The sequence below is a fragment of the Bison bison genome, unplaced genomic scaffold, assembly GCF_000754665.1.
Source record: "Bison bison bison isolate TAMUID 2011002044 unplaced genomic scaffold, Bison_UMD1.0 scf7180017864160, whole genome shotgun sequence".
In the NCBI taxonomy this organism is placed as follows: domain Eukaryota; kingdom Metazoa; phylum Chordata; class Mammalia; order Artiodactyla; family Bovidae; genus Bison; species Bison bison.
Genome location: NW_011494732.1, coordinates 6,538,137 through 6,552,420, shown reverse-complemented (window position 1 = coordinate 6,552,420; position 14,284 = coordinate 6,538,137). Strand labels below are relative to the sequence as shown.

General features: G+C 47.5%; 1 protein-coding gene across 1 annotated transcript in view; it reads left to right on the top strand.

Annotated features, from left to right (window-relative positions):
- WDR66 (WD repeat domain 66) overlaps window positions 1-10,316 on the top strand; it is a 74,514-nt gene extending 64,198 nt beyond the window's left edge. Inside the window, exons 22-24 of the mRNA XM_010841332.1 lie at window positions 7,480-7,708; window positions 8,776-8,877; window positions 10,074-10,316. Of these exons, the coding sequence (XP_010839634.1) occupies window positions 7,480-7,708; window positions 8,776-8,877; window positions 10,074-10,210 (468 nt within the window). The 3' untranslated portion in view covers window positions 10,211-10,316. The remainder of the gene's footprint in view (window positions 1-7,479; window positions 7,709-8,775; window positions 8,878-10,073) is intronic.
- The last annotated feature ends 3,968 nt before the right edge of the window (window positions 10,317-14,284 follow it).

Here is a 14,284-nt window from a genome sequence, read left to right as displayed (position 1 = left end):
AAGCCCGCACAGCCACTGAGCTACTGAGGGCAGGGCCGGGGTCTGCACCCCAGCAGGCTGGCCTCGGACCCCACATTCTGTTTTGACATGTGCCTCTTACTGCAAACGAGGAAGAAATCCTGTAAGTCAGGACATGGAACACTGGTTATTGCTGCGGGATGAGGAATGATAGGGCACTTTACTTCCATCCTTTGCATCTCCAGTGTTTGAATTTTTTTTACAAGCATGTTGTCATCTTGACTGGTTTAATGATGATTAAAGAATAGATCATTGTCATAGTGAAAAATGTATTTTCAAAAATACTGATATTATTTGCCTTGTTACTTGTCTTTGCCGTTGCTTCACCTCTGTATTATTTTTCTTCCTTTTATTTTTCTTTTTAAAAAAATGTTTATTTTTTTATTTGGTTGCATCAGGTCTTTGTTGTGGCCCGTGTACTCAGTAGTTGCGGCACAGGCTTAGTTATCCCAAGGCATGTGGGATCTTAGTTCCCCAACCCACATCAGTGCAGGGATCGAACCCACATTCCCTACATTGGAAGGTGGATTCTTACTCGACCACCAGGGAGGTCCCTCCTTTTATCATTATTACTATTTTTCACCATGCCACGTGGCTTGCGTGATCTCCTGTGACCATGCAGTGGAAACACAGACTCCTAACCGCTAGACCACCAGGGAACTCTGTATTTTTCCTCCTTTTAAACAACTTTATTGAGCTATATCACAGATCACATAATTCGACCTTTTAAAGTATGCAAGTCAATGGCTTTTAGTATGTTCACAGAGTCACGCAACCATCACCACTTTAGGTTCCTCTCAGGTGGGTGACTTCAGGACAAGACCCCCACAGGCCCTAGAAATGGGCCTGGGTTATCTAGGGAGGGGATCCTGGGGTTCAGCATTCCCAGAGTGTTGCCTAGAATGGGGAGGCATAGAATATAGGGGGGTAACTCCCTGTGAACATGCTACCTTACCTAGCAAAAGGGATTTCACTTGTATGATTATATCAAGGGTCTGGAGATGAGGAGATTATCCTGGATCACCCAGTGGGCCCAGTGTAACTACAAGGGTCTTTATAAGAGGGAGGCCCGGGACTTTTCTGGGGGTCCAGTGGCTAAGACTCCACACACCCAATGCGGGGGGCCAGGGTTTGATCCCTGGTGGGGGAACTAGATCTTGCATGACATAACTAAGGCCCAGAGCAGCCAAATAAATAAGAGGGAAGCAGGAGGGCCAGAGTTTAAGGAGAAGCCATGATGACAGAAGAAGAGGTTCAAAAGGGTGATGGGCTTGCAGGCTTTGAAGGTGGGAGGGGGCCATAAGCCAAAAAATGCTGGTTGTCTCCAGAAGCTGGAAAAGGAAAGAAGGAAGAAGGGATGCTGCCCTACCAACAACACCTTGGTTCTGGCCCTTCACACCCATTCCAGACTTGTGGCCTTGAGAACTGTGAGGTCAGTCTGTGTGCTTCAAGCCGCTATGGGTGTAATCGTTTATTACAGCAGCAATGGGAGACACACAGAGGGTGCTTTGGAAGGGTTTCGTGGGCACCCTTCCCTTGCTTCCCCCCTCCTCACACTTGTTTCCCAGCCTAAAGTGCCTTTCCCTCCCCTCCCACTGCCTGGATCCTCAGTGGCCCACCTCTTCTGAGGCAGTCTTCCCAAGTCCCCCTTACTGAACACTCCTCCAGCCCTGGATGTCAACCTCCTGCATTCAGGCACTGAAATCTTTTAGAGCCACGGAGTCCAACCGTGTTAAAATCACTTGGGGGCACTTAAAAAGTACTGATACCTGGGCTCAGCCTCCAATCTGTTGAACTTTGGGGTGGCGCCTGGGCCTGGATAGTTTTGAAAAGCCCCCAGGTGTAGGCACAAGGCTAAGCAGCCAGTGATGGAGCCTTCCTGTTAGTTCACTGTAGCAGGAGTGAGTGTGTGTGTGTGTGTGTGTGTGTGTGGTCTCCTAAGTGTTTCTTCACAGGACCCAGACCAGTGCCTGGCACTTTGTAGGTGCTTAATCTTTGCTGACTGATTGGCTAAGTGTACACTAGAATGCAGGGCCGCCTAGTAATAATTAAACGACTAGTCTTCCATTTGCCAATGCCAATCCAAATGCTCAGTAACTTCTAGTAAATTGAACTAAATTAACTAGGGCAGTAAGCAGTTATTCGAAATACACCTTTTGTGAGGTTTTTTTTATTTTTATGTTTATTTTTTTGGTCACGCCACGCGGCATGTGGAATCTTAGTTCCCTGACCAGGGATTGAACCTTGCATCCCCTGCAGTGAAGCTCGGAGTCTTAACCACTGGACCACCAGGGAAGTCCCAGGCCTTTTGTAAGTTTTAACAGAACTTTTTACATTGTGCCCACAGTGAATTCATTCATTTAGTAAACATTTCTCTGGGCCTTCTGAATGAGGAAGCTGCAGTGGAAATAGAGATGAATGCCATTGCTACAGCTTAATGGAGGAGACAGATGTAGGCCTGAAGAATTAGACCATGCATTACAGCTGCCACCCATCATTACCCTCAGTGAAAATCACAAGAGCTGGTGCTGCTTCTTTTCGGCACAAGTATCACCTCCATCAAGCACCGCGGTGTAAGAACCGATTCTCAAAGCTGTGGCCCCCAACACCAGCAGCACAGTCCTCACAGGGGGATTTGTAAGCAAAGCAGATTCTCGGCCCCCATCCCAGACCTGCAGAATCAGAAACCCTGGGGATGTGACCAACAGTCCGTGTTTTAACAGGGCCTCCTAGTCATCTTTATACCTGATATAGTTTGAGTTCTCCTGCCCTAAAGCCATAACTTCTCAACCTTAGCCACACATTCATATCCCCTGGGGAGCTTTGTTAAGCTATGACTGCTCATACTCCACCCCTGACCAATTAAATCAGGATCTCTGGGAATGGGGCCTGGGCCTCAGAATGTTTAAAGCTCCCTGCCTTAGCAGATGACGGGCCAGCATGAGAATGCCAATAAAAGACCGGGTTGAAGCCAGCCAGAGCATTTTGGGTGGCCTTGGGGGCTCCCGCTCCTCCCCACCCCTGCCCGCCCACAGGGGCCCTTGGAAGGCTGTGGTGTTTCATTCTAGCTCCAGGGTTCCTCTCCCAAGCGTGAACCTTGTTCAGACACGTAGCAGAACCTGCCTCTTCAACCAACACTTGCAAACTAGGCTTGGGAAAGAAAGTCGTGATGCCAAAGCTGCCAGCTCTCTGCTTGTTGGGCAGTGAGTTTTGATCAGTCATTTAAGGAAAGAGAGTCAGAGGTGAATCACCTACAGAGTGATTTGTGCCAACCATGTTCCCTGAGATCTTTGGAATGCTCTGGGTATGAATAACTCCAGGCACTTTGGGATTTCTTTCTGTCATCTTTGAGTTACTGTCCTATTTCTGAATTGAATTTAAATCGTATGTTGTGTTTAGAATGTACACATATCATTTACATTATAGTTTCTATATTTATAAATGATATAATTGCGTGCATTGTAATCAGCAAGGGCGTAGAAAGTATCATAATCACAAGAACTCTTAATGGCTGTTGAGTTGTTGACTGTGTTTTAATCATTATGTCCATGCTTAGATACACTGTCACAGTAAGCTGCAGATCAGCTCTATTGCAAATCGTTCACCATATTACCTGCCTTTTCAAAAAGGGAAACTGAAGATAAGGAACATCACATTACTCACCCAAAGTCACATGGAAAATGGCAGAGCCAGGGTTCGAATAGAGGTCTGTCATCAAAGATTGTAGTTTTAGCCCCAGTCTCCTCTGGCTCATAGTAAGCGGTAGCACATGCATATACTCATACTATTAAAATCATATGGTGCAGGGAATTCCCTGGTGGTCCAGTGGTTAAAAAGTCACCTTGCCATGAAGGGGACTCCTTATCGATCCCTGGTCAGGGAACTAAGATCCAATGGCCTGTGAGGCCAGTAAGCCTATGCTCTGCGACTACTGAGCCTGCATGCTCTGGAGCCCATGTGCCACAACTAGAGGCCCGCATGCCTAAGGTACTGAGGCCCATGCCCACTCTGGAGCCCGTGTGCCATGACTAGAGGCCCGCGTGCCTAAGGTACTAAGGCCCGTGCTCACTCTGCAGACTCTGGGGCATAGCTAGAGAGAACCCCACACACTGAAATGAAAGCTCAGATCCCGCATGCTGCAACTAACACCCAAGGCAGCCAAATAAATAAATAGTAAAAAAAAAAAAAAATCTGTATAGTACAATCTGTAAATAATATGCTACCATATAGTTTTACTTATACAGAAAATTATACATAGTTTAACATCAGTTACTGGAGAAGGCAATGGCACCCCACTCCAGTACTCTTACCTGGAAAATCCCATAGACGGAGGAGCCTGGTGGGCTGCAGTCCATGGGGTCGCTAAGAGTCGGACACGACTTCACTTTCACTTTCACTTTTCACTTTCATGCATTGGAGAAGGAAATGGCAACCCACTCCAGTATTCTTGCCTGGAGAATTCCAGGGACGGGGGAGCCTGGTGGGCTGCCGTCTATGGGGTCGCACAGGGTCGAACACGACTGAAGCAACTTAGCAGCAGCAGTAGCAGCAACATCAGTTACACATAATATAACTCAATAAATGCTATACATGAAAATGTTACCAGTTAGAGCTGTGACATAGTAATGATTAAGGTTCATTTGTATCCATAACCAATGATGTTATGTCTAAAGACCATTCCTGGGAGTGTTACATTGAGAATATGTAGCTTCTTTGAAAATATTAGGTGATTACTAAGATACAGTGTAAAAAGCAGGATACAAAAAGAATATATACACAAACCAGATTTGCAAAAAAAGACACATGTATTTTGTATGCATGGGAAAAAGTGAAAAGAAAGTGCCCCAGATCTTTCACAGTAATTATGATCAGACGGTTGGACTGTAAGAGGTTTGTATTTTCTTCCTGATACTTGGGACAAGACCAAGACGCTGGGATGCTCCAGACTGGCTGATATTTGACACTGCTTCAAACTGGTGCTTCTTTCAGTTTTTGCTCTACATTATTTAGTGGACAGGAAGAAATTGGTTATCTACCAGTAAATATTGTGTACAAATACAGATTATCTTCCAAATTCATTCCTACAGACCAAGTTAGAGTTATGTTCTGGGGGAAAACATTATTTCCCACTTTTCTATGGTTCTTATTCTCTCTCTCTCTCCTTGTCTTTCTCTATAAAATTCAAAACCCCTCAATTTGGAGGAAGACATATTCACCAATGAAGTCATTTGGTCCTTGGCTTTTCTTCACGGAAGTTGTAAAGTTACTAATTCCATCTATTTACTTGTTATAGGTCTGTTCAGATTTTCCATTTGTTCTTGAGTCAGTTTTGGTCATTTGTATCTTCCTAGGAATTTGTTCATTTTCCCTAAGTTATCTAATTTATTGGCACACAGTGGCTCATACTCCTTTTAATTTCTGTAAGATTGGTGTCAATACTTGCATTCCCTCTTTCATTCATGATTTAAAAAATTTGGGTCTTTTTTTTCATGGTTAGTCTCCCTTAATATTTGTCAACTGTGTTGATATTTTCAATGAATGATGGCTTCCTAGGTCTTCATTTTAAAAAATATATCACATAAGTCGTGTGTATGTTACAAAATATCTTTGTGTGTATAAAACATTGCAGGATAAACATGGAAAAGAAAGAAAGGAAAAAAGAACTACAATGCAGTTGTCATAAGAAACTTACCATAGTGATAGGTCCTGTATTTGAGTTTCACACTGAATTATTTGCTTATTTTTATAAACTAATTTCTAAATTCTTCAGGATTCTGTGAGCTTCCCTGATGGCTCAGTAGGTAAAGAATCCACCTGCAATGCAGGAGACACATATGAGACATGGGTTTGATCCCTGGGTCGGGAAGATCCCCTTGAAGAGGAAATGGCAACCCACTCCAGTATCCTTGCTTGAAAATTCCATGGACAGAGGAACCTGGCAGGCTACAGTCCATGGGGTCACAAAGAGTGGGACACGACTGAGCACATGGCATAAAACAGCTTCTTCACAAAGCAGGGACATAGCAAATACAGTGCAAGACTTGTTCAGTCGCTCAGTCGTGTCTGACTCTTTGCAGCCCCAAGGACTGCAACACACCATGTTTCTCTGTTCTTTACCATTTCCTGGGGCCAGTCGGTGATGCCATCTAATCATCTCGTCCACGGCCATCCCCTTCTCCTCCTGCCTTCAGTCTTTCCCAGAATCAGGGTCTTTTCCAATGAGTCGGTTCTTCATATCAAGTGGACAAAGTATTGAAGCTTCAGCTTCAGCATCAGTCCTTCCAGTGAATATTCAGGGTTGATTTCCTTTAGGATTGACTGGTTTGGTCTCCTTGCAGTCCAAGGGACTCTCAAGAGTCTTCTCCAATACCTCAGTTCGAAGGCATCAATTCTTTGGTGCTCAGCCTTTTTTTACTGTCCAGCTCTCACATCGGCACATGACTACTAGAAAAACCATAGCTTTGACTATACAGACCTTTGATACTTAGGTGAAAAGTGATAAAATGAAACACTGTTCATGCCAGTGCTAATAGTATTGGCCAGTTGGACAGTGGATCAGAGCTGCTGTAAAAAGTACCAAAAACTGGGTGGCTTCACACAATGGAAATTTATTCTCTCATGGAAATCCAAAATCAGGGTGTCAGCAGGGTCAGGCTCTCTGTGAAACACATAGGGGATAAACCGTCCCTGCCTCTTCTAGTTTCTGTGGTTACCAGCAGCCCTTGTCTTTCCTTGGCTTAAGCTGTATCACTCCAACCTCTGCCTCCACCATCATATTGTCCATCTTGGCCCTGAGTGTCTTTGTCCTCTTTTAATGAGAATGTGACTGAGCCAAGCTTATTCTGCTTGCCACACGACAGGCCAATACATTAGGAGATGAGTTGTTGGAACATGGAATAACGATTTTAATAGGAAAGCTAGCAGACCAAGAAGATGGCAGACTAGCATCTCAAAAAATCATCTCCGCTCAGTCCCAATTCGAGCTCCTTTTATACACAAGAGGGGGAGGGGCCACTGTAGCACCAACCAATCGCTGAGCAGGGCCACTAATGGTGTCTCGTTGACAGTTGCTCACTAATGGTCGCTTGCTTGGGGAGGGGCCCACTGTGGCACCGATCAATGGCTGAGCAGGCCCACTACCAGCTTGCACCTGCCCCACTGCTATTACAAGGACACCGGTCATATTGGATTAAAGGCCCACTTTATTCCAGTATTGACTTCGTCATACTAGTTACATCTGCCATGACCCTGTTTTTAAATAAAGTCACATTCTGAGAGATGAGGAGTTAGGACTTCAACCTGTCTTTCTTGGGTTGGGGTGGCGGGAGGCTACAGTCAACCCATAGCAGACATGTTCTAAGCTAACTACGAACATTTGTCTGTTATGCTCCAATTCTTAGAAATCTATCTGCTTACCATGGTCTTTCCCCCCGCCACCCCACCGCCAAACCTCTTTTCTAGATTGAAGATATGTTTAATGAAATCAGATTTAGTGAGTATGTGGACACTGGAAAGCTCACCGACAAAATCAACTTACCAGATTTCTTCAAAGTCTACCTCAATCATAGGCCACCCTTCGGTAACACCATGAGCGGCATCCAGCAGAGCTTTGACATTCTTGGTTTCACCAATTCAAAGGGAGAGAAGGCTATTCAAAGAGAGGATTTTCTGAATCTGCTTCACACTAAAGGTAAATACACAAATAGGTAGATCTTGTAACACCCTTGGGCCCATCCCCCTGGAGAGAACTGAGCTGGGAAGGCAGCCCCCAGACACCCGCATCTTTGATTTCACAGAGTTTCAGCCCTGAGGATGCTGCTTACTGACCCACATGGCTGGTGAACAAGGGATAAAGGGAAGGATGGCGGGGACCTGAAGGATGGAGTATGTGTTCCAACTTCCTGGGACTGCGCAATTCAGGGCCCTGGATGCCTTCCTCTTACCTTGGGTTTCCCAGGTGGCGCTAGTGGTAAAGAACCTGCCTGCCAGCGCAGAAGACATAAGAGACATGGGTTCAGTCCCTGGGTTGGGAAGATCCCCTGGAGAAGGGAAAGGCAACTGACTCCAGTATTCTTGCCTGGAGAATCTCATAGACAGAGGAGCCTGGCAGGCTATAGTCATGGGTTTGCAAAGAGTGGGACACAACTGAAGCAATTTAGCACAGCACTCATAAAGCAGGAATACAAGTGCCAGCCATTGACCTCACGATGAGGTACCATGAGATTGGGTTACATTTGTGAGATAAAACCACACCAAAGTAAAAAAAAAAAAAAAATCATTTTTAGGGACTTCCCGGGCAGTCCAGTGGCTGAGACTTCAAACTTCCAATGTGAGGGGCACGAGTTCAATTCCTGGTCAGAGAAATAAGATGCCACATGCTGTGTGGCACAGCCAAAAAACAAAAAAAACAAAATTTTTTTTTTTTCCTTTTTCTCTGGGTGATCATTTCATCTCAGTGAAACTGGTGTTTCCAACATGAGGGAAACTGAAATGAAGCCAAGTGAAGTCTTTATCAGAAAGCTGTTCCCCATCTGCACAAGCCCCAACACAGTCCCCCAGGTTGAAGCCCCACTTTTAGCACCATATAGGGAAGTCTATGTGACGGTAACACGGGACTTCCTAGGTGGCTTTTGCATCTTAAGAAAAAGAAACCCATGGAATAATTCTCTTGAAGACTTTAGAAAGATGATGCTAAGCTCTGATGTGAAGCTCAGTCCCACAAGCCGAACCGCCTCCTTTTCCCTTTGCAATGCCCAGGTGAGCACATGACGGAAGAGGAGATGACGGACTGCTTTGCCACACTGTTTGGACTGAATCCCGAGGGCTGGAAATCCGAGCCTGCAGCCTCCTCTGTCAAAGGTACTACTAGCGAGTGGGCTCTGTCTGGGCACGTAACCAGGGCACGCTAATTTGTTGTTGACTTGAGTGCATTTATGTCTCCTGACTGGTGCCAGCCACTCTCCTTCATGCTGCGCACATGACAAAGCAGGTCTGTGGGGAACCCAACATGAATAAGTTATGAAAGGACCAGGGAGCGGTGGTCACGTTGAAGAGATAAAAGGCTTTGTTCCCGGGCTCTGACATCCCCTGTGTCTTCTGGCCTTGTTTTTCCCTTTATTCCCCCGACCCAGCCCTCATCTTTCCAGCTAGGGTAGGCAAACACTGGCCACTAATTGAGAGTACGGTTTGGAAGTCGTTTCAGGGGAGGTATAGTCAGGAGAGGCTTGAAGGACAAGAGGGTCAGTGACTCAGGGGCAGGCAGGAGCCCCAGCCCAAGTTGCCAGAACTTGAACGTCTTTAGAGATCCTCCTGGGGACTTCCCTAGTGGACCAGTGGTTAGGACTTGGCACTTCCACTGCAGGGCTCACAGGTTCAATCCCTGGTCGGGGAACTAAGATCCCACATGCAGTGCAGTGTGGCCAAAAAAAGATCATCCTCTTCTTCTTCCCTATATGAGGATTTCCCACCTCCTTCTTTTAGTCCATTGGCCTGAGTGTGCTGGAACATGTCTATGAACAAACCCCGAGGAATGCCCCACTGCCCCACCAAGAAGTCAGGAGCAAAGACCCCTCACCGGGCTTCCTTCTTCCTCTCCTTCTGTTGTCTGTTCCCAGTTTCGAATTGAACAGGGTTCCTAATCAGACAGTTCTAGACTCCAGAATCTGATCTGTCATTTCCAACCTGCAAGCTCCCCCACCCCATTCCTTGTGTACTTGGTATCTCAGAATGTAATTTTCACACACACACACATATGCACAATACATGGATACAGTGTTCCTAAGTGTCTCAAAACAGTAAAATCAATGATGCCATATACTTGAGGTTTTCCAATAACGTGTGCAGAGATTTGGGTAAGAGTGCTCCAAACCCAAACCATAAAGGAGGGATTTTGACCGATTTCCACCCCAGGACTTCTCAAGGAGCCAGAGCCAAATCCCGGCACAGAGCGCCTCTCACTTCTCTTTTGTATCAGTTCCTCATATTTTTTGGAAAATGCTTCTGACTTAGAAACCTAATCATTACGAAGGCATTTGCTTTCTTCTCTTGTTTGTTAGGTTCTGAAATTTGCTTAGAAGAAGAACTTCCAGACGAAATCACAGCAGAAATATTCACGACTGAAATTCTTGGCTTAACCATTTCCCAAGATTCTGGACAAGATCCTAGGATCAGTGAAGCCGAGCAGAGTTTCTGAAGCACAAAGGACTTTGTGTGTGTATGTGTGGTTTTTCTCCCCTCAAGAGGTACCGCTATTCTGGCATTTCCCTACCCCTGCTCTAATCTTCAGAATGTTTAGACATTAAAAGCATATTTCTGTTAAGCAACAGATTTCACAGAGTTGGACATTCCACTCTGTCTGAAATAGAAAAGTGGGTGGAAGCAAGAAAAACACTGGGGGTTGGATGGACGTGGTGGCTGGAAACCCCGACTGCCATCCCCATGCTTGATCCATGGCAGTGCTTCCTGGAGCAGGGTTGCCAGGATGAGGAGGTGGCATGGTCCCCGGGGGGGCAGAGAGGGCCTCAGCCAGCAGTTGTCCTTCCTTGTGACACGTGTGGCCTGATTCCCATCGTCTTGAGTGGCACCTGGACCCTTAGCCTAACATGGCCAGATACAGATCATCCCAGTCGGCTGTTAGACTGGGGCAGGAGGTGTTGGGCTCTCGGTGCTGCTGAGAGCCCTGGCTTGTGGCTTCTTATCAGTAAACCCCCCCCGAGCAGTTGTGTGCGGCCGTTATGAAGAGCATCATCAGCCAAGCTTAACCCCGGTAGCAGCTGCCAGAGAGAATGCAGAAAAAGCCTGCCTCCCCGCCCCCCTGGAGCCCTGTGGGTGCACACCTGGACTAGAACCACACAGCCAGCCTCCCCAGGGCAGAGCCCGGCCCGTGTCAGCCACCCTCTCCCATGACACACACCCTGCACGGGCCCATCTGGTTGGCTCACAGCCTTGAACTCCGCTGGGCTGCAGAACACCTAGCAGGCAAAAACAGATCCCCGCTCAGGGGTTGTTTCAGGAACGTGGCTAAGGCTGCAGCGCCGTTTGACCTTGAAAAGACGGTATCCCTCGCCTATAAACAGATGAAAGTTATAGTCCGATTTCGTCCTTGGTTATGAAGCCTCTCTCAGGCCAGTGGGCCAAAGGTTATCCTTCACGTGTGTTCAGTCCAACACCCCCGCCCACCCGAACCAGTGCCTTTCCCAGAGAAAGCAGCCTTTGAGATGACGTCGCTGACCTCTGTAAAGGTCCTTCCTCCCCAGGGGCAGAGTTCCATGTGAGAGAAACAGGACGGCTTCAGCATCCTTCTCCTGGCACAGAGCCCCCTGTGTGGCGGCCATTCGGAAACCTGGGTCCTGGTGAGTCCTCAGAACACCCCGGAATGCAGGACAGAGCCAGCTCCCCAGCCAGGCCGTGTCACCGTGACCTTGGGACAGCCGGCGTGGGCCATGGTCCAGCAGGCGCCCCACTGGTCAGATTTTACCTTCAGGGCTTCGCAAGCTGGTTTACATTGCATTCTTTTTGAAAAACCCAAAAAGGAAAACAAGCTTTATGAATCAACTTTGCAGCCGCTGAGGGCTTAGGAGAGATTATCAAGCTGGTTAAAAGGTTCCTGGGGATGCTTTAGGGAACAGAAAACTCTCCAATGACTTGTTTCCTTCCAAAAAAAATAGCTCAGAGTTGGATGTCCTCTGGACACCCACAGGGAGCTTCTCTCATTGGATCTGGCTCCTCTTTTTTGGTTCTTATCAACGATATATATATTGGAGTCATTGTGTGGAGCAGAATAGGCCTGTGACCAGTTGGACCTGCTCTGACTGGGCCAGTAGCAGCAACCACCTTCAGGCCCAGGCTGAGCCTCAGTCCCTCTGTGCTGAGTCAGTATGTGGACGGGAGGTCCTGGTGACTACCGGGAAGGGTTAGGGGGAGGGGTGGGCATCCCAGGTGACTCTAGTGGTGAAGAATCTGCTTGCCAGTGCAAGAGACATGGGTCAATCCCAGCATTGGGAAGATCCCCTGGAGTAGGAAATGGAAACCGGCTCCAGTATTCTTTCCTGAGAAATCCCATGGACAGAGGAGCCTGGTGGGCTGTACTCCATGAGGTCACAAAGAGTCAGACACGACTGAGCACACACACATATAGAGTAAGGGTTAGGGTCAGGGCGGCTGTTCACCCAGGAAGGCCCAAGTGGCCAGGGGCAGCAGGATCCGTGTCAACAGCCTGGCCAGAGGAGCTCCTGCTGGTGCTTTTCTTGGGGTGTCTCTCAGCCTGTCTGACCAGGAAGAAGAGCAGCACGTGTACCTTCTGGCCCCCAGAGGGCATCTGCACCTCCATCCCCCTCAGGCCCACCAGCTGGCCACACAGGCAATGGAGAAGCCGGGCCCCAGTGCCCCAGGCCAGGGGAGGAAGCGGGGGACGCCTTCCTACCAAGTGAACAGAGAACCCAGACTCTCCCAACCAGGTGGCTGGCAGAGCAGGGACACCAGGAAAGGAGGAAGGAGAGATGGCAAACAGTTTCACTGGGCTTGTACCTCAAGACGTGGGGACACACGCTGGACACCATGTGATGCTCTGAAAGCACCATGTGATGCTCTTTTGAAAAGATAATAGCATATCACATGGGCCTCTGGCTGCTGGCCTCTGCATCCTGGCCTGTTGCTTCCAGAGTTCTGGAGGTGGAAAAGGCATAGTTGTCCAGGAACCACTCAGAGCCTCCCTCACCCTCCAGCCTCTCCTCCAGAACCCCCAGCCCCTCCGGTGCGGGGTGAGCGTTCTGTTTACACAGCACTGGCCCCGCAGGCTGGCTGGGCTGAGTCCTGCCTCTGCCACTGAGTAGCACCCTGTGTGCCCTCGGGTGTGGCTAATCTCTTAAACCTCAGTTTCCTCCTGGGACAATTCCTGGGGTGATGGTGAGGATTAAAAGAGATATTGCAAATAAAGTGTTCCTGGCATAAGGTAGTGCTCAAAATAGGACGGCAGCTATTATTACTGCCGGCAGAAATTGTGCCTGAGACTCGGGAAGATGTCTGATGAGAATTAATCTCTTCCAACTCCAGGGTTTTAGCACCAGTTAACACTTGCTCAAATAAGGGTCTCTGCAAGCTTTGACAAAGGGCCCTCAATAAATATTTGCAGAACGATTGAATGAATGAGCATGAAGCTTCAGTGCTCTTTTAATAGCTGACTTAGTTTCTGAATCAAAGTGAATCCGGCCCCTACAGGCCATCCGCATCAGGGTCAGCAGACTCTCTGGAAAGGGCCAGAGAGTAAACAGTGGGGATCTGTGGACCCAGTGGGCTGTCGGACACCTCAGCTCGGCTGCTGGAACACAAACGCAGCCACACAGAACTTTGGTCCAGAGAAGAATGAGCGTGGCCCCATTCCAATCAAACTTTACTTATGGATGCTGAAATTAATGTGGATTTCATGAGAACTTCCACATATCATGAAATCATCTTCTTTTGATATTATTTTCAACCACTTAAAAATGTGAAAACTGGGACTTCCCTGGTGGTCCAGTGGTTAAGACTCTGTGCTTCCACTGCAGCAGGGTTGTGGTTCCATTCCTGATTGGGGCACTAAGATCCCACTTGCCTGGTGGCCCAAACAAACAAACAAACAAACCAAAAACAAACAAATAACTGTGAAAACTATTCTTAGCTTGCAGACCACACAGACACGGCAGCCCAGATCCATCCCACAGGCTGGAGTTTGGTACACCTCATTGGCCAGGATGAATCCAACAGATTTTTACAAATATGACGAATCTATACAAAACACCTGACTAGTACTCGTCAAAAATGCCCAGGTCATGGCACTTCCCATGGTGGTCCAGTGGTTAAGAATCTGCCTTCTGACACAGGGGATGCGGGTTTGATCCCCGGTTGGGGAACTAAGATGCCTTGTGCCATGGGGCAGCTAAGCCTGCACACCACAACTAGAGAGTCTACGTGCTGCAACAAAGACCCAGCACAGCCAAAAAAAAGAAAAAGAAAGCCCAGGTCATGACAAACATGAAAAGACTCAGAAACTGTCACAGGTCAAAGGAGACTAAAGGGAGACGATGGCGAAATGTGAAGCAGGATCCTGGTTTTCTGGATCAGGAAAAAAAAAGGACGTTAGGAAGAACCGGTGAAACCCAGAGGAAGTCTGTGGTTTAGTTGATATTGTTTGCTCCAAACTTAATTTCTTAGTTTCAATAAGTGTATCTTAGTTGCCTTAAACGTGCACACAAGGGAAGCTGGGCCAGCAGTCTCGTGGGACCCTCTGACA